The 26,812-nt window shown below is 42.2% G+C and overlaps 1 protein-coding gene and 5 non-coding genes across 6 annotated transcripts in view; 3 read left to right on the top strand and 3 right to left on the bottom strand.

Annotated features, from left to right (window-relative positions):
• Window positions 1–4,026: 4,026 nt before the first annotated feature.
• TRNAF-GAA lies at window positions 4,027–4,099 on the bottom strand. The gene has a single exon. It is a non-coding gene; the product is annotated as a tRNA-Phe (tRNA).
• Window positions 4,100–4,555: 456 nt separating this feature from the next.
• On the top strand, window positions 4,556–4,628 carry TRNAK-UUU. The gene has a single exon. It is a non-coding gene; the product is annotated as a tRNA-Lys (tRNA).
• An 848-nt stretch (window positions 4,629–5,476) lies between these two features.
• Window positions 5,477–5,565, top strand: TRNAR-UCU. Its single transcript is given in 2 exon segments — window positions 5,477–5,513; window positions 5,530–5,565. It is a non-coding gene; the product is annotated as a tRNA-Arg (tRNA).
• A 519-nt stretch (window positions 5,566–6,084) lies between these two features.
• Window positions 6,085–6,157, top strand: TRNAK-UUU. The gene has a single exon. It is a non-coding gene; the product is annotated as a tRNA-Lys (tRNA).
• A 273-nt stretch (window positions 6,158–6,430) lies between these two features.
• On the bottom strand, window positions 6,431–6,503 carry TRNAK-UUU. Its single transcript has one exon. It is a non-coding gene; the product is annotated as a tRNA-Lys (tRNA).
• Window positions 6,504–16,015: 9,512 nt separating this feature from the next.
• LOC118853434 (oxysterol binding protein) overlaps window positions 16,016–26,812 on the bottom strand; it is a 30,924-nt gene continuing 20,127 nt past the window's right edge. The window contains exons 10-14 of the mRNA XM_036763530.1: window positions 24,813–24,916; window positions 23,578–23,673; window positions 19,519–19,700; window positions 18,474–18,694; window positions 16,016–18,386 (exon numbers count right to left, since the gene is read on the bottom strand). Coding sequence (XP_036619425.1) covers window positions 18,244–18,386; window positions 18,474–18,694; window positions 19,519–19,700; window positions 23,578–23,673; window positions 24,813–24,916 — 746 coding nt within the window. The 3' untranslated portion in view covers window positions 16,016–18,243. The remainder of the gene's footprint in view (window positions 18,387–18,473; window positions 18,695–19,518; window positions 19,701–23,577; window positions 23,674–24,812; window positions 24,917–26,812) is intronic.

Raw genomic sequence — 26,812 nt, 5'->3', positions numbered from 1 at the left:
CCTGCCCTCGTGCAGCTGGCAGTCTACTAGAGGGATAAGGAGAAGAAACAAAAACAAAGAGGAAGGTACTGCCCAATATTCCAAGCTAAAAGTATTAGGGAAGTGCTGGACACAGTGACACGTGAGGCCTGAGGGTGGTTGTCCTGTCTCAAAGGGGGAATCTAGGAAGGATTCCTAGGGATGATTCTATTTCGAAGGAGCAGAGGCAAACATTCTAATCCCTCTAAAATGTGACTTCATTGGAACTTGACCCAAAGTCTTTAAATCCTTTTAATTTTACTTGAAATCTAGAGAACACTCTGAGGTCATCATCTCATCCCTGAGAAAGTGTCAAAGATGATAGAAGATGGAAAAAATCATCGTGAGAAGAGAAGTACACCCGTATTCTGAAGATGGAGCTATACAGTGATTTGATTGTTCTTCAAAGCAAATTTAATGAGTGAGAGAAAACAGTTCATACCCTTTGACCCACTGATCTTTACTAGGTGTGTAATCAATCCATAGTTGCTGCCTTCAAGGAGCTTATGTACTCCTCAGAAGGTCAAAAAGAAAAAGAAAGATCTCATGTATAACAAAATATTCATAGTAGTCCTCTTTTTCATAATAAAAAACTGGGGGGAAGTGGGTGCTCACAGATGTGGAAATGACTGAACAAAGTGAGATAAATGTTATAGAATATGATTGCATTTTAAGAAACGATGACTATGAGGAATTTAGAGAAGCATCGGAAGACCTATATGAAACAATTAAGAGCTCAGAACCAAAACAACAATATTCGCAATGACAATAAAGAACTAAATCTCACCTCCTTTTTAGGCTTCCATTTGCTGTGGGGGAAATCTATCCTGCCACTTTATCAAATCATTGTAGGTCATACTAAGCAGCCTCCTGATAGATTCTTCTGGTGATAGAGCTAAGTAGGGACTGAGGTGTAGGTGGTGGTTGTTGATTGGGGGAGGGAGAGGAACAAACTGTGTAGGGAGCTATGGCCTAAGCAGATGGTTCTTAGGGTGTCAGTCTGGGGTGGTGACAATGGACATTAGAAATTCCTGAAGGCAAAGACTTCTTACCTTTTTATCTCCAGTGCCTAGGACCATGCCTGGTTCCTAGTAAGGATTTCATAAAAGCTTGTTCAATGGAAATGTCAAAGGTTGGTGGTAGCCTCAGACATACCTAGGCTTAGCATCCAGCCAGGCATGGCTTCGATTCATTTTATTGACCTCTCCACACCAAAGTAGACAGGCTGCTTCCCCGTACTTCGAGTTATAGAACCATAATCAAATCCCGTCTAAGAAAGATTATCTCAATCAAATCCCCTATGGCTGCACTCACTAACTACATAAATTTACAAACCCAAATATGCTCCCAGGTCACTACTCCCCAACATGTGTTGTGTCGAACTATTAGCATGTAAACTCCTTGAGGGCAGAAAGTCTTAGATTTTTACTCACATCACTAAGCCCAGTGCTTGGTGCAAAGTAAATCAGTGAGTCAGTTAAAAGGCTTGTATTAAGTGTCTACTAATGTGCCCTGCACTTTGTTAAGTGCTGGGATTCTAAGAAAGGGAAAAAAAGGAGTCTTTTTCCTACTGGAGTTCACATTCTAATGGAAAAGGAAAGTATAAATAACTACTTATACACAAACTACAGAGAGAGGATAGTGGGAGGTAATCCCGGAAGACATCACCAGCTGTGGGGGACCAGAAACAGTCTCTTGTAGAAAGTGGGCTTTAAACTCAGTCCTGAAAGAAACTCAGGAAACTAAGAGGCATAAGTTTGGGGCAGAGCATTCTAGGCACAGGTTTCAACCATGAGTTTCAACCAAGGTAAAGACACAGAGGGGAGATGGAGCGTTGTGCTTACAGAACTAAAAGTAGGTCATTGTAGCTGGATCCTAGGGTGTGTAGAAGGATGGAAGGTGGAAGAAGACAGGAAAGGGGATGAGAGGCCAAGCTATGAAGAACATTAAATGTCTGGGTATTTATCCTGGAGTCAGTAGGGAGCAATTGGAACTCATGAAGGTGGTAGGGTTAAGACAGGATCAGACCTAGCTTTAGAAAAATCACCTTGGCAGCTGAGTGGTGGTTGAATTGTGGTGGGAAGAGACCTGAGGCTGCAAGAGCAGTTAGGATTGCTTAATCAACATTTTTTGATTCATTCATTCACCAGGATTCAAAAGGTATTGTAGAGATTGAATGAACAGGATTTTGTAACTGTTTGGATGTAGAGGGGAAACAGTATCACAGGTAGCCTGGAGGCTGTGAACTAGGGAGACAATGAATGATGGTGACAAAAATAGGGGAGTCAGAAAGAAGAGCAGTTAGCCCTTTAGGATTGGTGCCAGTTACTAAAGGACTACGTGTGTTGAAAGAGAAAAGGTTTTCTTTCCAAGTTCCATAGCAGCGGGTTCTGGTCTGGGACAAACTGTTCAGTGAAGGGAAAAGGGACTAGTGGAAAATAAAGTTTGTCAGGCAGTAGAAGGCCCTGAATGTCAAGCCAAGAAGTGTGGACTTTATTCATTAGGCCATAAGGAGTCACTGATGTTTTTGAAGCTGAATCTGGCAGCCTGTGTATGTGGGCTGGCTCTAAAAAGGAAGAGACAGACAGTAGCACTAGTTAGGAGGTCACTACAGGGGTTGAGTCAGTGATAGTATGGCAGGGATGAAAAAGAGAGATTTTTTTAGCCTGGGGTTTGGGAAAAGAAAAAAAAACTCTTTCAAATTCTTCATCCAGGCTGACAGGCCCACTGGATTCCAAGCAAATAGAACATTGCTCTTCTAGCCTGGGAGTACATGCCTTGGGACAGGACCCACTCGCCCAGGCCTAAAGGAAGTCAGTCTAGACACAAGCCTGGACCTCAAATCTCTGGCCTTGTTCCCATATCAGCCATAATTTTGTCTCAGTTTACTCAAGCATGTAGTGCCTCTGGTACCTGCTTTATGCAGAGGCAACTTGGTTGGAGACACTCCTCACCCCCAGCCTGGCTCCTTAATTTCCAACCTCTTGAGGGGGCTAACTTTCTAAAATGTTCGCTAAAGTAGATAGGGTAGGGAAGCCAAGTTTACTGAGCACATGTGCAGCCTTTCCAGGTCTGGTGGGACTGTTCTGAGAGCCCCAGAGCCATAACTAAGACTGGATCACTGAGCATTTGCTTCAGGATTCCAACTACCAAGAGCAACATTCCCACCCCCACCCCCACTCCTCTCCTTCAGAACGCAGTATGAATGCCCCTGCTCTCTCCACTAAGGGTGGACTAACCTTGAAGGTCCCATCTATAGCAAGCCTCTTCTCCCTAACTGCTATTTTGATTCCACCCACGCCAAGGTTGGGGGAGTCTGGGTAGCTATGCTCTCAGAGAGTCGAGCCAAAGCTCTCCCAAGTGACTGCACCCCCGCTGTGAGAGACTTTTTCTGTTGAATTTGCCTCCGTTTTATGGGTGGGGTGGGAGGAGGGGTGCAGCTAGGGTTGCTACTAAGTGTACATGAGGAGAGAGGAGGAAGAAGGAAGGAAGGAGAGAGGAGGAAGAAGGAAGGAAGGAAAGAAAAAGAAGGAAGGAGAGAAGGAAGGAAGGAAGGAAGGAAGGAAGGAAGGAAGGAAGGAAGGAAGGAAGGAAGGAAGGAAGGAAGGAAGGAAGGAAAATAAAGGAAAGCGAAGGAAAAAAGAGAGGGACGGATAGACGGACGTATTGAGGTGGCAGGAGGGAGGAAATGAAAGAAAGCGGATGTAAGAACGGAGATAAGGAAAGCAGATTACCCCCCACACCCTGAGGCTTGGAGAAGGTGAACGGTTCTATCGGATTTGGTGGTCAGGTAGCGCTAATTTCTTGACGTCTCATACTAGCCGAATAGGCGCATATACAGGAAGCCAACGGACGCTAGTAGTTGAGGGGGGGCTCCACCACCTTTTGAATCTCAGTCGCCACAGTGACCTCCAAATCCCATTCTATCGCCTCCCGGGCCTCCAGTATTCGCGCAAAGCCGGGAAATCAGGATAAAACCTGAAGAGGGTCTGAACGACTTAAAATTTCTGCCGAAACCCGGGATCGAACCAGGGACCTTTAGATCTTCAGTCTAACGCTCTCCCAACTGAGCTATTTCGGCTCTACAAAGAGCCTTTCCTCTTCGCTCTGGCTAGAGAGAAGCTCTTGCAGCCCCTAGTGGCCAAGTGACTGGCCAGAGCTTAACTGGATCTGCAGCTTCTGGGACTCTTAGCTGAGCTGTCCGATATCACAGTGATGTGTGGGGCGGGGGCAGGAAAGGTGTTAGAAAGGGTCCCAAGGAGGCGTCTGTCTCCATCCTGCAGCCTCTAGGAAAAAGTGAGCCCGAAACATCATATCCGATGATCTCCTGCCCTGCTGCATCCGCACACAGCCTTACCTGGTAGAACATGGGTTTAGCACTTCAGGCTGGTTCTTTATGACCCATTCTCCCAGATCTCATCCCCAACCCATCACCTGGGGCCAATCTCTGCCATTCTGTATATCTAGTTACATAGTCATAGTAGGTCAAGTCCTTTTGCCCTTTTCACCTTTTGAACAAAAAGTGCAACATTAAGGAGCCCGGATAGCTCAGTCGGTAGAGCATCAGACTTTTAATCTGAGGGTCCAGGGTTCAAGTCCCTGTGCGGGCGTCTTTCCTGCACTTTTAGCAACGACGATTTGCGAAGCGTCTGCTTGGGATATGTTCCCTGTCCCTGCTCTCTGCGAGGATTGCAAATATAAAAGTGAAACCGATCCCAATCTAAATGCGTGAGAGTACGATAGGTCAATTTCATTTCATTTTTGTCAGGAAAGACACAAGTACCTGCGGGTGAGCATCAGGCTCCCGGGATTTCTGAGGTTGTCGATTCGAGTTAATTCTATTCGTTAGGTATTTATTAAGCACCCACTGTATGCTACGAACTGTCAGAGGAGCTGAGACTACAAAGACAGAGAGGAAGACAGAGAGGAAAACAGTCGCTGGTTTCCCGGAGCACTAATAATTGGGAAGCTCTGGAGAGGCTTCGTGTAGGACGTGGTGCGTGACCCTGAGCCTCGGAGGGAGCTAAGGACTAAGAAGTTGGGGGGTGGCGGTAGGGAGGAAAAGGGGTGCGTTTCAGGACTAGGTAACAGCTTATGCAAAGTCCCAGAGGCAGGAGATGGAGAGCAGGAAACCCGCAGGGCTCGAACACAGAGTGCCTGAGGGAGAAGAATGGGTAGTTAGCCTAATGTGGATAGCTTGAAGCCTGATTATGAAAAAAAGAAGAGTTTATATTTGATCCTAGAGATCATAGGGAGCCATTGAAACTACTTGAGCAGGAATCAAGTATGAATTTAAGAAATCTCCTATCTGGACAGATGATCCCATCATAGCTTTGGAGTCCTGCCAGCAGGATGGTGTAGTGAACAGCTTAGTGGACTTCAGAACCGTGAAAATGGTGCTTTACTTAATTAACACTTCTCGTTTATCCAGTACTTTAAAAAGTTTAGGCTTTCACGTGGCTCTGTGGCGCAATGGATAGCGCATTGGACTTCTAGCAGCCTGGGAGAGGCATTCAAAGGTTGTGGGTTCGAGTCCCACCAGAGTCGCATTTTTTTGTTTTGTTTTAAGTAGCAACTGAAAGTAACTGAAAACTGAAATTGAGTGCTGTTTCTGGGGTTTGGGTTTCAGATTCTGCTACATCTGATTAAATGATCCTGTAAAACTCCCTTAGAGCAAGGAGGAGGGGGGCGGAGGGAGATGTTGCCTTTTTGTCTTGCTGTCGCCAGTGCCTGGCAGACAGGAAGTACTTTAAAATGCCTATTGAGTTGAATGGCATAGATAGGACATTGGGCAAAGGGAGTTTTCACAAAAGATCACCATTGGAAAGGGATCCAAAGCGGACCCTGAGCCATCTTTCTTAAATGGGAGAAGATTCAATCAGCGAATCTTTAACTAAAGACACCCTGGGACCTGGGCAACTTCAGTTTATTCAGTTTAATAAAGTTCTTCTCGCTTACGGCAACTTCCACTCACTTCTTCCCAAGTTCAGCGCCAAACACATTCACAAAAATGTCACGTCCTTTTGCCCTTTTCACCTTTTGAACAAAAAAGTACAAAGTTAAGGGGCCCGGATAGCTCAGTCGGTAGAGCATCAGACTTTTAATCTGAGGGTCCAGGGTTCAAGTCCCTGTTCGGGCGATTCGTTATCATTTTTACACAGGATTATCAACGACGATTTATAAAGTGACTGCTATGTATATCCTCGAGCATTACAAACATAAAAGTGAAATAGATGCTACTCTAAAAGCGAACGCCACCAGGGAATCAAACCTCATCTCGTTTTAGCAGGAAAGGTACAAATACCAACGTGTACGTATCAGGGTTCTGGGATTTCTGAGCTTGTTGTCTCCCGTTAATTCAACTCAAGCTATTTATTAAGCACCCAATGTATCCTAACTAAAAGTGACACTGCGCCCGAACAGGGACTTGAACCCTGGACCCTCAGATTAAAAGTCTGATGCTCTACCGACTGAGCTATCCGGGCTCTCGAAAACGTTGCTGCACAGGAGTCTGTGTAGTTTACTCTGACTATTGTGAGATTTTTAGAAAAGTTGTGATATATCAGAAAGCCCGTGGAAGTTCAATCCAAAGACCTGAATCGAAGCCATTGTTGGGTCCCTTTTTCTTCTGGAAATTGTGCGACTTTGCATGGGTCATTTCACTTTCTTTCTCCTCAAAAACAAAATGAAAAAGGAACTAAAGATCACGGAAAAGAATTAGGTCTAAAGCCTCCAAGCCTTCTGTTACAGAAAGTAACCAGACATATTGTGAGTGCGCATCGACTGGGTTATGGATGCTGTGAAGAAATATTCTTGCACCCTAAGACACAGTGAATCGAAGGAAAGCGGACAAATGGAAACCTTTCCTGATTCTTGCTTGTTCCTCCCTCATTGTCTTTTGTTTCCTATATATTCTGTACCTGTACTTCTTTACGTGTCTGACGTGTTGTCTCCAGAATAGACTATAAAGTCCTCAGGAACACGAGCTGTTACATCTGTGTCTTTTTCCTCCTAGATTAGTACAATGCCTGACCAAAAGTAGGTGCCTAGTAAAAACTTAATGTAATTATTGTGCTCAATCTTTGCCAGGAAAAGAGATAAAGATATGCAACTCCCTCTTTTCCTCGAGGGCAGCTAGGTGGCGCCATAGTGCACGGAGCGCTGGATTTGGAGTCAGGAAGACTTGAGTCCATACCCAGCCTCAGACTGTGAGACCCAGGGTAAGTCACTTACCTGTTTGCCTCAGTTTCCTCAGTTGTAAAATGACCTGGAGAAGGAAATGGCAAACCACCTCATTATCTATGCCAAGAAAACCCCAAGAAGAGCCCCAGGTCAGGAAGAGTTGGATGTGACTGAACAACTTTTCCTTAGACTGATGGCAGATGCAAGATGTTGCATATGCCTTTAGACATGTTTTTTGGTTGTTGTTGGTTTGTTCTGCTTGTGAGTTTTTCTTTGTTACAGGTGGGCTGGTGAGGTAGGGTGGGATGAGCAAATGTATCAGAGAGTGACTGAGATGTTAAAGTTATCCTTTCCTTTGAACATACCCATCATACCCCCCAGTAACCTCATCATCCTGCCAAACTGCATCAGCCTTGGTAATCACATACCTAAATTCTTCAATCTTCTGCCCCTCTGATTGGGGGGAGAGGCATACGTCTGTTTAAGGAGGGTATTCAGGCAAGCTTTCTCTTAATTTCCTCCTCCTTAGGACTCCACCTTCTCCCACTTATCCTTTCAGTTTCTCTTGGTATGTCATCTACCTCCATTAGATTGGAATCTCCTTGAGGGCAGATACTGTCTTTTTTATTCATATTTGTATCCCCAATACTCAGCACTGTGCCTAGCACATAGTAGGTATTTTGTTGTTATGTCATTTCAGTCCCGTGATCTTATTTGGCTGGGTCTTTGTTTTGGGAAGAAGATTGGGCTTTTTAAAAAGCAGAACAAAATTTGCTAGAGACCATCCTGCCTGCTTTCCTCCTTCTGACTCTTAGCTAAGTTCATTGTCTATGGACAGTATCTGTTCAAGATCTCCATGCTAGTAGGCTGGTCATCATAGGCAGGAAAACCAATATTTTCTATCCACTTGGTTTTTCAAGTGTAAATGATTAGTTCAAACCCTTTTGAGTGATTCTGAACCTCATTTAGGAGACTCTTGGGGCTTAAGACAATCAGCCCATTGGCATCTGCAGACAGAAGCATCTGGAGAACCTCATCATTTATAGGGAATCCCTTTCATGGAATGATTCACAGAATTCAATGGAATTCTGTGAAAATGGTTTACAGGAATAGGATAGGTACACAAGATGGAGAAGTCAACAACTATAGCAATCTACTCTTTGATAAACCCAAAGAGGCCAGCTTCTGGGCTAAGAATTCACTATTTCACAAAAACTGCTAGGAAAATTGGAAAATGGTAGGTCAGAAACTGGGCATAGACCAATATCTTACACCATATACCAAAATAAAGTCAAAATGGGTTCATGATTTAGAAATAAAGCCTGATACTATAAGCAATTTGGGAGAGCAAGGAATAGTTTACCTCTCAGATTTATGGAAAAGAAAAGAATTCATGACCCAACAAGAGATAGAGAGCATTACAAAATACAAAATGGATAATATTGATTATGTTAAATTGAAATGTTTTTGTACAAAAAAAGCCAATGCAACAAAGATTAGGAGGGAAGCAGAAAATTGGGAGAAAATCTTTACAACTAGTATCTCTGATAAAGGCCTCATTTCTAAAATATACAGGGAACTGAGCCAAATATATAGGAATACAAGTTATTCCAAATATATAGGAATACAAGTCATTCCCCAATTGAGAAATGGGCAAAGGATATGAACAGGCAGTTTTCAGAGGAAGAAATTAAAGATATCTATAGGCATATGAAAAAATGCTCTAAATCGCTATTGATTAGAGAAATGCAAATCAAAACAACTCTTAGGTACCACATCTCTCCTGTCAGATTGGCTAAAATGACAAAACAGGAAAATGATAAATGCGGGAGAGGATGTGGGAAAATTGGAACATTGTTACATTGCTGATGGAGTTGTGAACTGATCCAGCCATTCTGGAGAGCAATTTGGAGCTACGACCAAAGGGCTATAAAAATGTTCATACGCTTTGACCCAGCAATACCACTTCTAGGGTTGTATCCCAAAGAGATCACACAAGTGGGAAAAGGACCCATATCTACAAAAATATTTATAGTGGCTCTTTTTGTGGTAGGTAAGAATTGGAAATCAAAGGGATGCCCATCAATTGGGGAATGGCTGAACAAGCTGTGATATATGAAGGTAATGGAATACTATTGTGCTATAAGAAATGTGGATGATACGGAAAAACCTACATGACATAGGAGCACAGCGAGGAGAACATTATACACAACCAAAGATATATGGATTCTGTGAGGAATCCCTGACAGACTTTGGCTCTTCTCAGCAACACAAGGTGCAAAGACAACTCCAAAGGACTCACAATGGAGAAAACTATCTACATCCAGAGAAGGAACTATGAAGTATGAATGCAGATTCAGGTACACTTTATGCTTGCCTTTTTTTCCCCTTTTGTTTTTTGTTTTTGTTTTTGGGTTGTTATTTTTTTTTTAGTTTTGTTTCTTCTTTCTCATGATTCATTCCATTGGTCATAATTCTTCTCCACAACTTGACTAGTGTGTAAATTAATTCAATGAGAAGTTATACATGGAAGATATATGGGATTCCATGCCATCTTTGGGAGGGAGGCGAGGAGGGAGGGAAGAAAATCTGGTACTCAAAATTATGTAGAACCAAGTGTTGTAAACTAAAAATAAAAAAAAATTAAAATTAAAAAAAGAAAATGGTTTGCAAATCTTTGAGTCCTACATAAAGATGAATTATTAATAGCTATAAAATGGTATCTATGAGTTTTTAAACTTGTGACTTTTCCAGTTATTAAAGTTCAAAGAATTTCAAGGGCTAAATGATCATTTGTACTTCTTCTAAGAACTGCCCGTTCATATTCTTTGATCTCATATCTACAGAGGAATCTTTATATGTATCACATGTCACATTTATATCGACTATAAAGAAAAAGTTCCTCTGGGGATCCTCTGCTAACCCTTGAACTTATGACTCAGTCAGTAGCTTGGCATGTCCATCTTTGGGACAGGGACCAGCTATGGAGACTGATTTCCCTGACTTTGCAGCCCATCTATGGGACACAGCCCCGTCTAAGTGTTGAGGAATAAGGGAAGGAAAAGGAATAAGTATTTATACAGCATCTATTATGTTGGCAACCAGGTCACACAGTATATAGAGTGCTGGGCCTTGAGTCAGGATAGGCCCAAGTTCAAATCTGGCCTCCTACTATGGCTATGTGGCTGTGGACAGGTCATTTAACCTCAGTTTCCCCATCTGTAAAATGCGAATGATAATAATAGCACCTAAGTCTCAGGGTTAATGTGAGCATCAAATGAGATATTCGTAGGAACTTGATGCTTATTCCCTTCCCTAATAAGAGAACTCAGGTTTGCCTACTTATCTAGTGCCTGGAACATAATAGGTACTTAATAAATAACTGACTGCTATATGCTGACAGGCATTGTGCTTAAGAGCTTTTATGAATGTTATCTCACCAATACCTTTCTCCAGCCCATCTTTCTCTCGTGAGAACTGTATGCCCAATATTCAACTTGCCAGCCACTGACCCAGACTGTGACTGCAAGACTGTGGAGCTTGCACTGTGCAGGTCTCAGCAAATGCAGAGCCTGCAGCTGTGCCTCCTGCAAGAAAAGTTGTGTTCCTGCTGCCCAGTACCAATTGTGCCCAGGGCTGTGTCTACAAAGCCCCAGAAGGTCTGCGATGTCTCCCTCTGCCTGTAAATAAAGGAATATGTACATACCTGGCTTTTACCATGTTTCCCCATGTATAAGACAACCCTTTCCCAAAAAATCAAAAAATTTGGGGTCTAAAAACTGGGTGTGTCTTATACAGTGGTTGTAGATTTTTTTTACTTGCATTTCCCACTTTTTCGTGCTTGTTTTTGCGTTCATTGTTGTAGATTTTTTTAACTTGCATTTCCTGCTTTTTGGGGCTTGTCTTTGCACTCATTGTTTCGCATTTGTTACTGTATATTAGGTTACATTTTGCCACGTTCTGCCCAGAAATGGCTCAGAAAAGATTTTTGTACAATGCTGAATTCAAGTTAAAAGTGATCCAGTTTGCAAAAGTGAATGGAAATCATGCTGCTGAACATAACTTTGGTCCTCCTCTAACTGAGAAAACAATCTGAGACTGGCTACAGGAAGAAGAAACCCTACTGAAAATACCATGGCAGAAGAAGGCCATGAGAGGCAAGTCAGCAAAATGGCCTGATTTAGAGAGGGAATTGAAGATATGGATTGAAGAGTGAAGAGCAATTGTAATTCCTGTATCCAGAAAAGATGGTTCAGCATGAGGCAAGATTGCTGATGAAAAAGAAGCTACTGATTTCAAAGGAGGACACAATTGGTGCTTTAGGGTCACGAAACGGAATGGACTGAGCATGTGTACGTGCACCAGACTTGCCTAAAAGATGCCTGAAAGCTCTAAGCAGATGAATAAAACTTGACTTCAATAACTTGATGTAATACATTTTTTTTTCAAATTTTGGGCCCCAAAATTAAGGTTTGTCTTATATGTGGGGAAACACAGCATATGTCACGGACGTATTTCCTACTCTCCCTCTGAAATGTGTGAATGGACACCAAATCTTTAAAAAATATGTTATTTCATCCCTAATTCTAATTCCAAGGACTAGGAAGAAGGGATACTGGGGTCATTCCTTGAGGACAGCCTCAATCTCAGGCTCCCAGAAGGAAGCTGATGGAAGGCAGGAAGGGGAGAAATAACCAAATCATTCATCTATCAGGGTTGGAAAACTGGAAAGATGGTGCCTTCCCTGTTATAGTCTATGTCAGCACGACAGGTCAAGGCAAAGTGCTATGAGAAATGAAGGAAGAGTGGTATCTTGCAGGAGGTCCAGGAATGCTTCCTAGAAAAGATACCCGAATTAGGCCTTAATGGAACTTCAACAGATTTAGAAAGAGAAGGGGTAGGTGCCTCTACCGCAGGTATGGGGTGGGGACATTGTACACAAAAGCATGAGGAAGGTATCAAGTAGGATGAGGGGGCAGGGAGAAAGAAGGGGGGGCAGTGAGTAATCTAGTTTGGCAAGAAAGGGACAATGAGAAGAGCGACAGCATAAGAGCTGAACAGATCAGTTGGAAAGACCTTTGGATCTTGGGATTAAGGGTTTGCATTTTATTCACTGGCAATGGAAGGCCACTTCAAGGTTTTTAGTAGAGAAATAACATTATTGTTATCCTTTATGACTAGAACAGCAATGTAGAGAGGGAGTAGAGTGGATCCGGAAAGACCAGTTAGGAGGCTTTTACAATAAAAGGATTTAAATTGGGGTGGAGAAGAGGGACAAGATGCAAGAGATATTTGAGAATTCTCTATGAAACGATATGGGCACTGAGTGGGTGTGTGAGATAGGAGGGGGCAAAGAGTTAAAAATGATTATGAGGTTATGAAACCAGGAGACTGGCAAAGCTAGGAGAAAAGGCAGATTTAGGGGGAATAGAAGTTATGTGAATTTGATAAATGTAACCTCAGAAACGATGCACAATGATCTGATTAGCTTAACCGCCAAAGAAGGCATAAAACAGGGAGACACACTGTCTTAGAAGAAATCATGTGTAAGACGTAACAATTTGGGAACCATATGCTTGCAAGATAGAAGGGGATTTAGACCTGTGTTTGGCTCAAGGGCAGAACTAGTAACAACAGGTCTAAGTTACAGAGAGACAAATTTCCTTATAATCCAACAATGGAAAGGGCCCTTTCAGGAGGTAGGGGGCTTCCCTTCAGAAGTCTTCAAGCAAAAGCTGGCTGACAATTTATTGGCTATACTATTCTGAGGATTCTTTTTTTTTTTTTCTGTTGAACTACTAGATGACCGCCCAGAGCCCAACGGGAAATTCTGTGAGCCTATTCTTCTCTGAAGGAAAATAGCTCTTCCAGATGTTACTGTATCAACTACATCAAGCCCAAGTCCCTCAATGAGATCAGTGATTATTTCAGAGATTCAGCCTAACAACCTATGCAAAAAGAGCCTAAATGTATGAAAATGCCCATATCCATGTTGGATGACCAGCCCATTGAATTATGCATTTATGCATACATGTCAGTGCATTTACTTATGTATATGATTCATATGGCAAAGGTCCTAAAGATGGACTATGAGCTGGACCCAGATTGGAACAGAAAGAATTTGGAGAGATTGCATTTGGAAAATAACACAATACTTTTGATGACAAGCTGCTCCCTGGTACAAAGACCTACTTATCCATTAAATATGTATGTATGTGTGTGTGTGTATACATATATTTCTATATCCCATATATACATACATACATATATATGTATATATATATATGAAGAGAGAGAGAGTGTGTGTGGGGGGGAGTCTTTTGTTTTTTGCTTCACCATTATTTTTCAATCTGCCCCACCCTAGAGTCATCCTTTATATCAGGGGGGCAGGATTCAACAAAACTAAGTAGTACATTGAAAAAGTCTGACATTATGTCTAACGTTCCCGAGTCTCCCATTGAAAAGAAATGAGAGTGGCCTTCTAATATAACTCGTCTTTGGGGTCAAGCTTGGCCATTAAAGTTTTGCAATATTATTTCAATTATTTTGTTGCTGTTGGCATTTCCTTTTACATTGTTGTGGTCATTATGTAATTGCCCTGGTCTGCTTACTACTCTTTGCATCAATTCATGTCTTCCCATGCTCTTCTGTATTCATGGAGCAGTTTCTTATAGCAGAATAATAAGCCCTTATATTTCTTTACCACACTGTGATTAGCTGCTCTCCAATCAACAGGCATCTACTTTGTGTGACAAGACCTATCTGTCCAATGCAAGGACTCTCCTAATAATGCTATGTGGTCACAAATCCTGAGATACCACAGAAGTTGCCATTGACTTCAAGAGCACTGGAGGCAGAAAAGCTTGCCTCCAAAGATAACCTGTGTGCCAGAAGGGGTATGAAGGAGACCATCAAGGGCACATGACCTAAAAAGGATGTGAACCAGTCATGTGCTAAAATCAGGGTATTAACAGGTGGAAGATCTGAATTCTCCCTTGGTACCCAAGAAATCCAAAAAGACCTGAAGGCCTCCACTCATTGGAAGGATCCTATGTGGAAGATTTATGGAAGAACAGACACAAAAACTGCAGAGAATAAGAATTGCCTGTTTGCTGTAACAATTTGGAAGCCATTTGCTTGGAGGCAGTAACTGAAACCATGACAGGAAGAGATCACCAAGGGGAGAAATATAGAGAGCCCAGGGTAAGACCTTGTGGGAACACAATTGGTTGTTTTTTGTTGTTCATCCTTCATTCTCAAAGAGGAACAATGACATCATGAGGGTAATGTCGTGACTTGCTGGTGAATTGGGTTTGAGGTAGAGCTGTGCCAAGTAATCAACCTTACTCTCTCCTCCAGTCATTGGAGCCCAGTGGCAAGACAAGAGTTAAGATGACTGGCGATGATTCTGGGTGCAGTGGATGACACTGGCCTTTTAAAATTAAGGTCTTTCCCAGGTCTGTTTGTCTGAGGCAACGCCTATTCAATGATTAAGGGCTAGGTAAGAATTCTGGGAACACCCACATTTAAGGGGCAACAGTATAGAGATCCACTTTGAGGACAAGTCTCAAAGGTAGACAACTACACGAACGTAGCTCATGAAAACAAGGGAGGATTGAATGGTCCTATTAAATGCCACTGAGAAGTCAAGGATAAAGACAGAAAGGCTAAGAGATTAAGCAATGGGGTAAGTGATGAATTGTTTCAAGTGAGTAATGAGGACAAAAGTCTGATGGCAAATGAAGCTCTGTCCCATTTTTTTCAAATATCCGAAGGTTAAATTCTGAAGCTTTCCTAAAGACAATCATCCCAACCTGCTCTCTGCCCTGCCACATGCTCTGTGCAACTTGGTATTTTTAGAAACTTAAATTGACAATTTGGAATAACTCGACAAAATCTGAGCTGGAAAGGCTCTCAAAAATCATCTACCCCATATACTTTTAGTTTCAATGTGTCTTAAGACTTATAAAGCATATTCTTTGCAACAACCTCATGAGGCAGGGAATGCGTGTGTTACCTTCCTCATTTAGCAGATGGGGAAATTAAGATTCACAGAGGTTAAGTTACTTCCCCAGGGTCACACAGCTACTTGGTGTTAAGACTAGCAGGGACTCAAACCAGTTCTAACTTAAAGTCCCATGCTTTTTCTACAGTATCAGCCTACCTTTACATTGATTCCTGGAAAAACAACAAAATCAAAGGTAGTGTGTGGCTCACTTTATCTAAAAAGTAATTTTTTTTCCCCTTGTCATGACTTCAATTTAGACCAAAGAGAATTCCATGACTATACGAAACGAAAACTGGAGAATCCCCTTCTCAAGAGAGCTTAAGACAACTTAAGAAAAGCATTGGTTCCCAAACTCTTGAATTTGTTTTGCCTAAATCTCCTGGCCTCAGATGATAATGATGACCATAAAGAGAGTGCCAGTTATTAGCCAGGCAAGGGCGAGCCAAAGGAGGCGTTAGGCTCAGGTGGGCCTGTTTTGCAGCCTCTAGTCAGAGTTATTTAACACATTTAAGTTCTCTGACTTGGTGCTTTCTATATACTTCACAGGCAATTTAGCTTTCTCCCCTGAATTGCCAAGTGGGAGTAAAAGAAATGGGCCCCAACAATACTTTTACTACAAAAACCAAAAATCTCAAGTTGCTGCTTTTTTCTCCTTTTCATACTCTACCATTTAAAAAAAAATTCTCTGCATTTCTCCTATGGTCACTGTATGGATCCCATATTTCCAAGAATTAAATGAATGAGGTCCAGGTCTCCCCTCATCTTTCCTGCTTATATATGGATGGAAGAGAATCAGACAGACAATAGGACTTTTTAAAAATTATTTAATTTAGTTGTTTTCTTGGAAAAAAGCAATAATGCAAAAAAACCCAAAAATATAATTATAGTTTTTTGTTTTAAATCTGCCTTTATTCCACCTGCAGGACTTGAAGCCTCTCCAACTGGCAGGAATCAGGTTCTGATTCGGTACCAAACCTGGAAATAGAATGCAGGCAGCAGGGGAAGAGAAGGTGGGCCATGGGGCTGGTGTAGCTGAGGACTGCCCACTCTGTAGCCTTCTGCTCAAACCACTTACTTGATCCATCTCCTGTATATTAACATTTCCCTGCTCTGGGAGTGGGGCATGTTGGAGGAAGTCCCCCAACCACCCTTCTGTTATGCCCATCAAAGCTGGGAAGGAAGCAAGGGAAATCCTTGAGCCAGCATGAATTCCATTTCAATGGACTAGTGGATTCCTCTGGAATAACCTATACCACACATCATTCTTCCCAACCCTCCCCAGCCAATACCCCCACTGGCTGAGGCTCATTTGTTAAGGAAGAGAATCAAAAACACCAACAAAAGCATACAAGGAAGGCACCTCAATGTGATCCTCAACCAGGGGTGGGTGGTGTTGGGTGTGGGAGGGAAGAGAAAGGCTGCAGAAGGTTTTCCAGGGGAGACAAAGGACACAAAATAAAACTGCTGGGAAGGAAGGCAAGACAAAACAGCAGCAGATATCTTACACCCCCATGGAGTGCTTTGGGGACCTTGCCTCTGTCTTCTTCCCAGGGCAGAGGCCAAGGCCAACTAGAAGTCACTCCTGGGGCCTCACAGCTGCAGAACTTCCAAGCAGGAGAGGGATGGGTGAAGGATTTCATTTTGAGAGCAGGGCCATAAGGGTATTTACCAGTGTTCAGAGATTATGGGTACCTCATGAAATGAGCCATGAGAGCCTTCCCCTGTTCCCTAATAGCCCACACATGATCCTGACCAGCTTTAAAATCTTCCTGCCTCAGCTGAGGTGGGAAAATAGAACATGAAATCTACATCAATATATGCTCAATGCAAAGAGTCCCAGAGTGGGGTGGATTTAAAAAAAAAAAGGTTCTTAATGGAAGGGAGGAAAATCAAAACAGAAAAATTAGATTTTTCTCTACATATATATAATATACAGATATTTAACAAATTATTCAAGAGGTGGCTCCAGTCCATGGGGCTTGAGACAGATGGTGGAAAGACTTATTCCAGAGATCATCTACTCCCTGTTTCTCCCATTCCAAAATATGTCAGAAAACAGGGAAAGTCCTGCTCCACACTGGAACACAGACCCCATGGCAACCTACTGCCAGGAGAGAAAGCTGAAGCACAGAAGGCAATTGGGGTAGGGGTGAGGAGTGATGCAGGGAGCAGAATGGCTGGAAGTCTTGCTCTGGCCCTTCTTATCTTCTCAGCTGCACAAGTCCAAGCAGCCCCCAAAGTTACAAGTACTACCATCCTTGAGGATTAGCCCACTCCTACTGATGGCTGCAGTGGCAGCCAGCTGCTATGTCGCCCAAAAGATGGAGAGTGGTCAAAGGGAGCTCTACATGGATGGGGACAAACTCCCCCCAATAAAGGAGCTTCTGTGGCTGCCCCCATTCTACTTACAAGTAAACTCTTCCACTAAGTACTCCCCTCCTGCAGTCAGCTCTTGGGTATGCATGGAATGCCCCCTGGCCCTCTAAACTTACCCTGCCTTGGAGAACTCTTATTAAAAAGGGGCGCCTGAGCCCCAAGTGCAGTCATTATAGATGCCGCCTGCAAAGATTCTCACTTGCATTTTTTTAAAAAGGAACTTCTATCAGAGCTTGCTCTTGGCAGCACCAAGACACCTCTAACCCGCATACTCACCTCACATGTCTGTTGGCTGAGTGAGACGCTGTTGCTAGGATGGGACTAGAGGTGGCATAATTTTAAATGGGGTAAAAGGGAGGAGGAAGAGTCAAAGACAGAGACCTGCAGGTATGAAATAATGTAACTCCCAGCTCCCCAGCCTCGCCCTTACAAACACAGGTATCTAGTAAGTCAAGGTTGGGTTCAATCAGATAAGGCATTGGAGCCAATCAATCACCACCCCCAGGGCTTCCGCTCCTGGCGATTGCTTTGGAACAAATGATTGGTTAAGAAAGACAACCTTGAGGAAAGCACTAGGTAAGGAAGTCAGAATGGCTGGCTTTCTCTCCCAACCTTCATCCTCTTCCCCTCCGATCCTCCTCCCTCTTGTTCCGGTAATTTCAGAAAATGTCTGGGCATGAGCTCCAGTCCTGTTTTTCTTTACTTTCCCAGTATCCTCCTCTATATATATGGGTTAACTCCTTGGTAACAGGGTCCTTTTTCCTCTCAAACCACAATGCCTTGTAAGGGTCATACGGAGTACCTACAAAGAGAGAAAACAAGACGGAGTTAGTCGGGAACCAAGTCGGCACCACGTTTGCTGCAAAGATGCAGCGGCCGCTCCTCTCACCATCCTCAGTGGCTTTCACGGCCTCGGCTTCCCTCTTCTTCCTGGAAAGACGCTGCTTCTCCTCTAGGCGCTGCTTCTCCGCATTGGCCTCATCCCAGCGTCCATTTTCCATCAGCCTCTGGTCAGGCCTCAGGCGGCTGTCTGTGGGTGCTGTGCCACTCTCCCATGCATTGAGAGTTAGGGCAAGTTCAGAGAAGTAGTACATATTCTCTGCATTCTTCCTAGGGTGAGAAAGAGAATGACAAGGAGACATCAGAGGCAAGATTCCTTTAGAGAGAGGTAAGGGCACTGCAGAAAGGACAAGCAAAATGGCAGATTCCAGGACTGAGTCATGAACTTCCAAAGGTGAGAATACAAGTGTCTTCTGGCTTAGTCTCTCTGAATCAGATCTGACTCTTCAGGGCTTTTGTGGGAAGCTCTGCTGAGGCATCCAAACTTCCAGGAGGGAGAGGCCAAGTTCTATCATGAGGTGACTTTCTCCACTTCTCCATAATTCCAACCCAGAATAATACTCAATGTTTACAATACTTAACATCTGTGGCATATTTGTCCTGAACTGTCTCCAGTCTTACTGTTTAGAGCCACTGTCTTAAAAATTCGACCAGCTGTGTTCATAACCTCACCCTAGACTAGCATGGCAACTCCTGCTCTCTAGTCTTCTCTGCCTGGGAGGCAGTCATGAACTAGGTGTTAGGTGACTTCCTCCTAGAGATGGCTCTGAAAATTCTGGCCCCATACTATTACACAGTGCCATTCCTCTCTGCACCCCACCCCCCACCAGGATGACCTCTGAACTGATTTTAGAAAGCATCAACCCTATATGAGTAATAGAGGTGGCCAAGAGATCATGAGGAGATTTTGTTTTCTTTTAGGAAAGGCACTAGACAAATTCAAATAAAATGAAAACCATTTTTGAAATCTCCCATTTGACCTGCTCAGCCCCTTTTCCTTGACACTGAAGAGGGAAAGTAGGCCAGAAAGTTGTGCCTATTCCCTTCAGCTCAGTGCCTCATCAGCCAGGTTAGCACTTAGGGAGCATACTCACGGCAATGGGTTCCTCTTCCAGAGCATGACCCTGCTTTCCTCTAATTCGTGGCTTCTTTGCCGACTGTCACCTCCATTATCCCCATTGCTGGGAAGAACTTTGAAATAATCCATTTTCTCATCCCAGGTTCCCAAAAGGGCAAAGTGTACTTTTCCTGATGGGTCTGTGACTTCCCCTGTAACCTACAAGGATGCAAAGCAGGGGCACAGAGAAGTCACTCTTGCTTTCAATTACAGATTTTTTTTCTAAATTCACATGAAAGAATACAGCCACAGGACCATTATAATAAATTGCACAGACCCACCAAAGTTATTCCATAATACAGAATATGACTCGAAATCACTGGGTCACAACAACCTCAGTAATAATTAAGTTAAATGGGGTTTGTCAATTTTTTTTATCATACAAAAATCTTTCACTATAATGGTATTTAATTCAACAAACATCAAATTAAGCATCTACCATATGCTGCAAAGACTTTTTCCCCCATGTGACTGTTTCTCTTAGTTTAGCTGCACTGATTTTGTTTGTGCAAAAGCTTTTCAATTTCAGGGAATAGAAATTATCTTTAACTTTTGCAATCACCAAATTCAACCCTTAACCATAACTGAAAAAGATAACTGATCTGCATCTCTTATTTATTTTTATGCTATGACTTTTAGGCTCAGGTCACATTCATTTTGAGCTTATTCAGTATAATATGGCCCAATTACTACCAAACTGCTTTCCAGTTTTCTCAGCTCTTGTTCAATAAGGAGTTCTTCATCAAGTGGTTTGTTTTCAGGTTTATCGAACCCTGTTATTGAGTTCAATTGTATCTGATTCTTCCTCATCTAGTGTTCTACAGATTCATCCACTTTTTTACTTTTCTACCAGTGCCAAATAGTTTTGATGATCACTGCTTTATAGTATGAAAGTCTGGAAAAGTTATTGCTCCTTCATTCAAATTCTCCCCTTCCCCTCCCCCCACCATTTCTCTTTAAATTCTAGACCAGAGAATTTTCCCCTTTTCTGTGTTTTGGACCTTTTGGGAATACCTATGGACCTGCTCTCAGAGTCAAGTTGTTAAGTGCATAAAATAAAATATATAGGATTACAAAGGAAACCAATTATACTGGGAAAAAGTTATCAAAAAAATGTTTTTAAGTTCCTGTACTCCAGGTTAGGAATCACTTGCTTGTCATCTACCATCTGCTAATTGCCAAGGATATAAAGATAAATATAACCCAGACCTCACAAAGACTTCACCCCAGATCTCACAAAACTTACATTGTTTGGACTGGACATATACAGGAATAACTATAATACAAGACGGTATATTATTGTAATATATCCATAGGATAGGTCTGAGCAGCATGGCAGACTGAGAAAGGGGGAATCACTTCAGTGGGGTGGGCGGGAAGGGCAGATCATGCACAAGGGAGTTAGAGAAGGTCTCATGGAAAAAGAAGAACAAACATTTCATTAGGTATATATTGCAAAGCAGACTTTGGAAAAGGGGAGAATTCTGTTTCAATTCAGCTCCAAAGGAAGGTATGCAAAAAAGCACCAAGAGAGAAGTCAGGACAAGCCAACCCAACAAGCATTTATTAAGTGCACAACCCTGAGTTAAGTGCTAAAGATAAAGACAAAATAAACGAACAAAAAAATCAGTTCCCTCAAGCTTACATTTAAATAAGATAGGGAAGCAGAAAGTCCTGCTTTGCCAGAGTAAAGGGGAGCACCACAAAATAAATCTGGAGGTTCATGCTGAAAGTCAGACTGTGTGGGAATGAAACTAGAAGGTTAAGGAGTCTGCATTTTCTTCCATAGTCAGTGGGAAGCAATAGAAATGTTTTCAACAGAGAGTACTAACATTGGGCCTATACTTTAGGAAGATTAATTTGGCAGTTGTGCAAAGGGTGAACTGGAAACCAAGTCATTTCAAATATTAGGGGGCATCAGGAAGGGCAGAAAGAGGAGATGTCTGAAAGGGGTATTTCAGAAGTGAAATGACAGAACCTAAGTGACTAGATGTGAGGAATAAAGCAGAGAAAAGACTCAGAGACAACCAAGGTTCTGACCCTCCATGACTGGGAAGGAGACGCCATCTAAAGAAATAGGTAAGTGAGGAGAGATACTAAGTTCTAAAAAGAAAATTGTGACTTATTTTAGTCATGCTGGGCTTGAGGTTCCTGTGGGACATCCTGGTGAAGTTGTTCAGCAGATATTTAGAAACAGGGAGACATTAAATCAGAGGAAGAAAGAAGAAATTACCTGTCAGATCTACGGATATAGAAAGAGTTCATGACCAGAAAAGGACAGAGAGATCAGAGAGATAAAACAAACAATTCTGATCGTATGAAATTTTAAAGCTTTTGCACTAATGAATCCAATGCAACTGAGAAGGAAGAAGTTAATTGAGAAAAATCTTTGCAACAAGATTCTCTGATAAAGGTCTCATATATAAGGAATTGATTTTAATTTAGTCAATTAGTCAGTCAGTAAGCATTTATTAAGCATCTACTATGGGCCAGACATTGCGCTAAGTGCTAGGATAAGAATAAAAGCCATTCCCCAAATGATAAGCGGTGAAAGGATATGAACAGGCAGTTTTGGGGGAAGAAATCCAATCTAATAATAGTCATATAAAAATGCTCTAAATCACTAACAATGAGAGAAATGCAAACTTAAACAACTCCCATCAGAATGACAAAATTGACAAAACAGGAAAACAGCAAATGCTGGAGAGAGGGGAAAATTGGTACACTAAATTGGTACATTAATGGAGCTGTGAACTGATCCAGCCATTCTGGAAAGCAATTTGGAAATATTCCCAAAAAGCAATTAAACTGTGCATACCGTTTTACCCAGCAATACTACTACCCTAAAAAGATCAAAGAAAGGAAAAAGTCCCATATGTACAAAAATATTTAGAGCAGCTCTTTTTGTGTTGGCAAGAAGTGAAAATTAAAAGGGTACCAATCAACTGGGAATGGCTGAATGAATTACGGTACATGAGGAGATGACTTCAGAGAGACCTGGAAAGACTTGTATGAACTGATATAGAGTGAAACGAGCAGAACCAGGACAATTTATACTACAACACCATTGAAAATATAAACAATTATGAAAAACTTAAGAATTCCAATCAATACAATCATGATGCCAGAGGTCCAGTGATTAAGAATGCTACCCAATTCCTAGTAATACTGATGATGGACTTTTACATAGAATGAGATGCAAGTTTTCGGACATGGCCGACTTCAGAATTTGTTTTGCCTGTCACAAAGGTTTTGTTTTTCTTTTTTTCCCCTTGTGTGGGACTGGGGAAAGTAAGAATGAGGAAAAAAAAATGCTTGATAAACGAAAATAAAATTTAACTTAAAAAGAAAAAATGGGGGACAGTAGGTCAAGAGAGGAAATCAGAGCCGAAGATGATGTTAGGTCCAGCCAGAGATAGATATATACATATGGAGGTCACTATCTGTACAAGACAGAGACCAGAGGAATGGATAAGCTTTCTAAGAGACAGAATCCAGAAATAGAAGAGTCAGTCAATAAGTACTTATTAAGTGCCTACTATGTGCCAGGTATTGTGCTAAGTACTGGGGATACAAACATTGAAAAAAAAAAAGTCCCTGCTCATAAAAAGCTTACAATCTAAAGAGAGAAGACAATACACAAAAGGAAGCTAAAAAGGGAAGGAGGGAAGAAGGCACCCAGGAGAACACCCAGGGTAATGGAGTGATGGCTAGCCTGGGAGTCCTCTTTAAATGGAGGCTTTGGAGTTCTTTGTTCTGTCCTCTGGCCTCCAGTCTGAGGGCCAAAGGCAGATCAAGAGAATCAAGGACCATAATATCAATAAGAACTGAGAAGAAGCCATTGGATTTGTCAGATTAAGAGGCCACTGGTGACTTTGAAAAGAACAATTTCAGCAGAGAAAGAACACCTGGTTGGAAAGAAAGAACTGGGAGGGGAAGTTTCCAGAAGAGACAGGAAGCCAAAGGATTGGAGACACAGGTGAAAAGGTTACCCACACACAGCTCATGGAATAATCCTGATTCTCACTCCTCTTACCTTCCTGGCCACATCTCGGGAAAAGTAGCTGTAAGGAACAAACTTGAGATTGCACTTGTCTCCTGTCTTGTGATTCACAATGTCGATCTCGCCAGACTGTGAAGGGGAAGAGAATTAAGGCTGTGATTTTATTGAGATTCAGGTACTTGGGACACATGTCAAATCTCAAATTTCATTACCATTCATTCTTCAACCTGCACATTCCAGAACTAATCAGCTACTGTTTCCCACCTAAGTCACTTTGGAGGTAAGATAAAGCCCTTTATATAGCACGGATACATGACAAACACACATCCTATAGTGGCTATCCATAGCTTACAGGTGACATAATGTAGGCCTGTGGCAAAGATTTCCAGATTAAAGTGATAACTGAGGTTTCTAAGCTAGTTTTCACAACGATGACACTTCATAGCCTCCCTTGTCGCACATATTCCTCTCTTCCCCTTCACCCCCGTCCAGCTAGTCTCTCTCTCTATTAATCCCAGTAGACACCCTACTCATTTCCCACCTTCACAGCCTGTGCTCACTCCAACCTTATCAACCCTCCCAAATCCTACTCATCTCAAGCCAAGCTTGAGGAAATTGCTCTTTCCTCCAAGAAGCCTTCTCTAACCATTCCAACCCACAGTGAAGGTCTCTCTCTTATGGACTTTACACACAGCACTGAATCATATATTGCCTCATGGCATATCCTATACTGATAGCTTATATTTTCATTGAAATTTCATATCTCTATAGCTTTTCTCGAGCAGACTGTACACTCACCGAGAACGGGACCCATGTCTCATACATCTTTGCACTCCTGGACTGTGTCTAGCACACTGTATACTTTCAATAAATATTTGCTTAATGAATAAATTTTATAATGGAGTTCTAATGTAGTCATCAGCACATACTAGGGTTACACCTGAAAGGACTTTAACAATCACGCTAGTCTTGTTTTACAGAAGTGAACAAGAGACTTAGAAGGGTCAACTCATTGATTTGTCTAAGGTTACAGAGCTAGTGATAGAATCAAAATTCAAACCCACGGTTTCTCCCTCCCAATTCTGAGGTGTGCTCCATTCATTACTTCTATCAGTGGTAAACTATGCTTTTTATTTACTTTGCCACCTATAAGAGATTAACTAATAGAAATTTTGTGGGCCAATTCCATTTACCTTTCATATTTCTCTGCAAAGCTGCACCTAAGCAGGCCTCTAAACATTAGAGACCGTGTGGGCACCTTAGCTTACCTGATCTATCCACAATTTGCCCACGATTATGTTGTGCACTGTTGTGGTAACTTTTTTCCAAGTGTAGTGATGACCAGTGGCATGGAAGATACAATGGATGCTACCTGGAGGGAGAAGGAGACACAGATTACTCTCCAAATATTAGACAACTGGCACAATATTGTCACAGAAAGGTAATCTGATCATTTTCCTGCCATTGACAAGTTATTTTGTGCTTTTCTAATTTGTTCTTTAAGAGAGTGTTACTGTCTTGTGGGCAGGCACCTTGCTGCTATGATGAATTTTGTCCAGCAACCATGCAAATGGGAGCTCAACGAGAAATGCGTAATGGGTACTGGTGAACTGAATGAAATATAATCTGCTGAAAAATCTTTGGACAAAATTTCTGAATGTCAAAGGTACTGAAAGGGGCCCGATGGAATCTAGCAGATCAAGAAGTCAGTGTACAGCAGTGGAAAAAACACAAGATGGCTAGACAAACAGGAGACTGCTAATTCCAGCCCTGCCAGTTAGGGACACATGACCACGAACAAACCATGTCATCCCTTTATCACCACCTCCTCCTGCTCCTCCTCTTCTGGATTCCATAAGCTGTAGCTTTTCTAGCCAAAAGGGACCTCTGAGATACTCTGATCCAACTTTCACCTTTCCCAAATAACACAGAGAACCCCAGAGGGAAAAGGTCACACAACCAGTTAAAGGAAGGCACAGATCTAAACCCAAAGTTTTCTGACTTCCTATGAAATTTATCTGGGGATGTTATGAAAAGGTGGAAGCTGGGCAGAGAAGAGAGCCAGAAAAGTAATAATCTCTTGCCATGAACACAGTGAGGACTTTGGACTTAGACCTGCTGTCTATGGCGCACTACTGCAATCTGGTGGCAGCATAGCTAAATTACAGGCGTGGTTCTAGGGTGGTAGTGGCATCCTTTTCTGTTGTGTCTGACTCTTCCTGACCCTATTTGGGGTTTTCTTGGCAAAGATACTGAACAGGTTTGCTATTTCTTTCTCCAGCTCATTTTACAGATGAGGAACTAAGGCAAACAGGGTTAAGTGGCTTGCCCAAAGACCACACAGCTAATAAGTATCTGACACCAGATTTGACCTCAAGAAGATGAGTCTTCCTGACTCTAGGCCTGGCATTCTATCCACTGCGCCAATTAGCAGCCCCAGTTCTAAAGTACAAAGTCTCAAAACTAAATTCACAGTATGATAGATTTAAAAGTGGAAAGGGACCTTTGGTGTCCTCTACTTCAACTCCCCTCATTTTATTTAACATTCCTTTTTTTTCCAAATTTCTCTCCCACCTGCCTAGCCTGGCACCACCCGGAAAGGGATGGCAAGAAGGCAAGGGATACGGTATCAATTCTACATGTGAGATCATGCAAACATTTCCATATCAGTCATGTTTCAAAAAAAAGCAAGAAAAACAAAGTGAAAAAATGTTTCAATCTGCACTGATAGTTCACCAGTTCTCACTCTGGAGGCAGATAACCATTTCTCATCATGGGTCCTTTGGAATTGTCTCGAATGACTGTCTTGATCAGAGTAGCTAAGTCTTTCCCATCATTACAGTATTTGTTACAATGTAGAATATTCTCCTGGTTCTGCTCACTTTACTTTGCATCAGGTCGTATAAGTTTTCCCCAGTTTTTCCAAAACCATCCCTTCTAGTCATTTTTTTTTAAAAATTGATTAATTTTTAGTTTACAACATTCAGTTCCACAAGCTTTTGAGTTTTAAATTTCCTCCCCTCTCCCTTCCCCCCTCCCCAAGACAGCATGCAATCTGATATAAGCTCTACATATATATACATTCATATTAAACATATTTTCACATTAGTCATGCTGTGGAGAAGAATTATAACCAATGGAATGAACCAAGCCTCCTTGTCATTTCTTATAGAGCAACAGTATTCCATCACAATCATATGCTACTTGCTCAGCCATTCCCCAAGTGATGGGCAATCCTCTCAATTTCTAATTGTTTGCAACCACTAAA

Source organism: Trichosurus vulpecula, chromosome 6 (genome assembly GCF_011100635.1).
Source record: "Trichosurus vulpecula isolate mTriVul1 chromosome 6, mTriVul1.pri, whole genome shotgun sequence".
NCBI classification, from domain to species: domain Eukaryota; kingdom Metazoa; phylum Chordata; class Mammalia; order Diprotodontia; family Phalangeridae; genus Trichosurus; species Trichosurus vulpecula.
The sequence above is the reverse complement of the archived record's forward strand: the minus strand, read 5'-3'. Positions and strand labels throughout refer to the sequence as shown.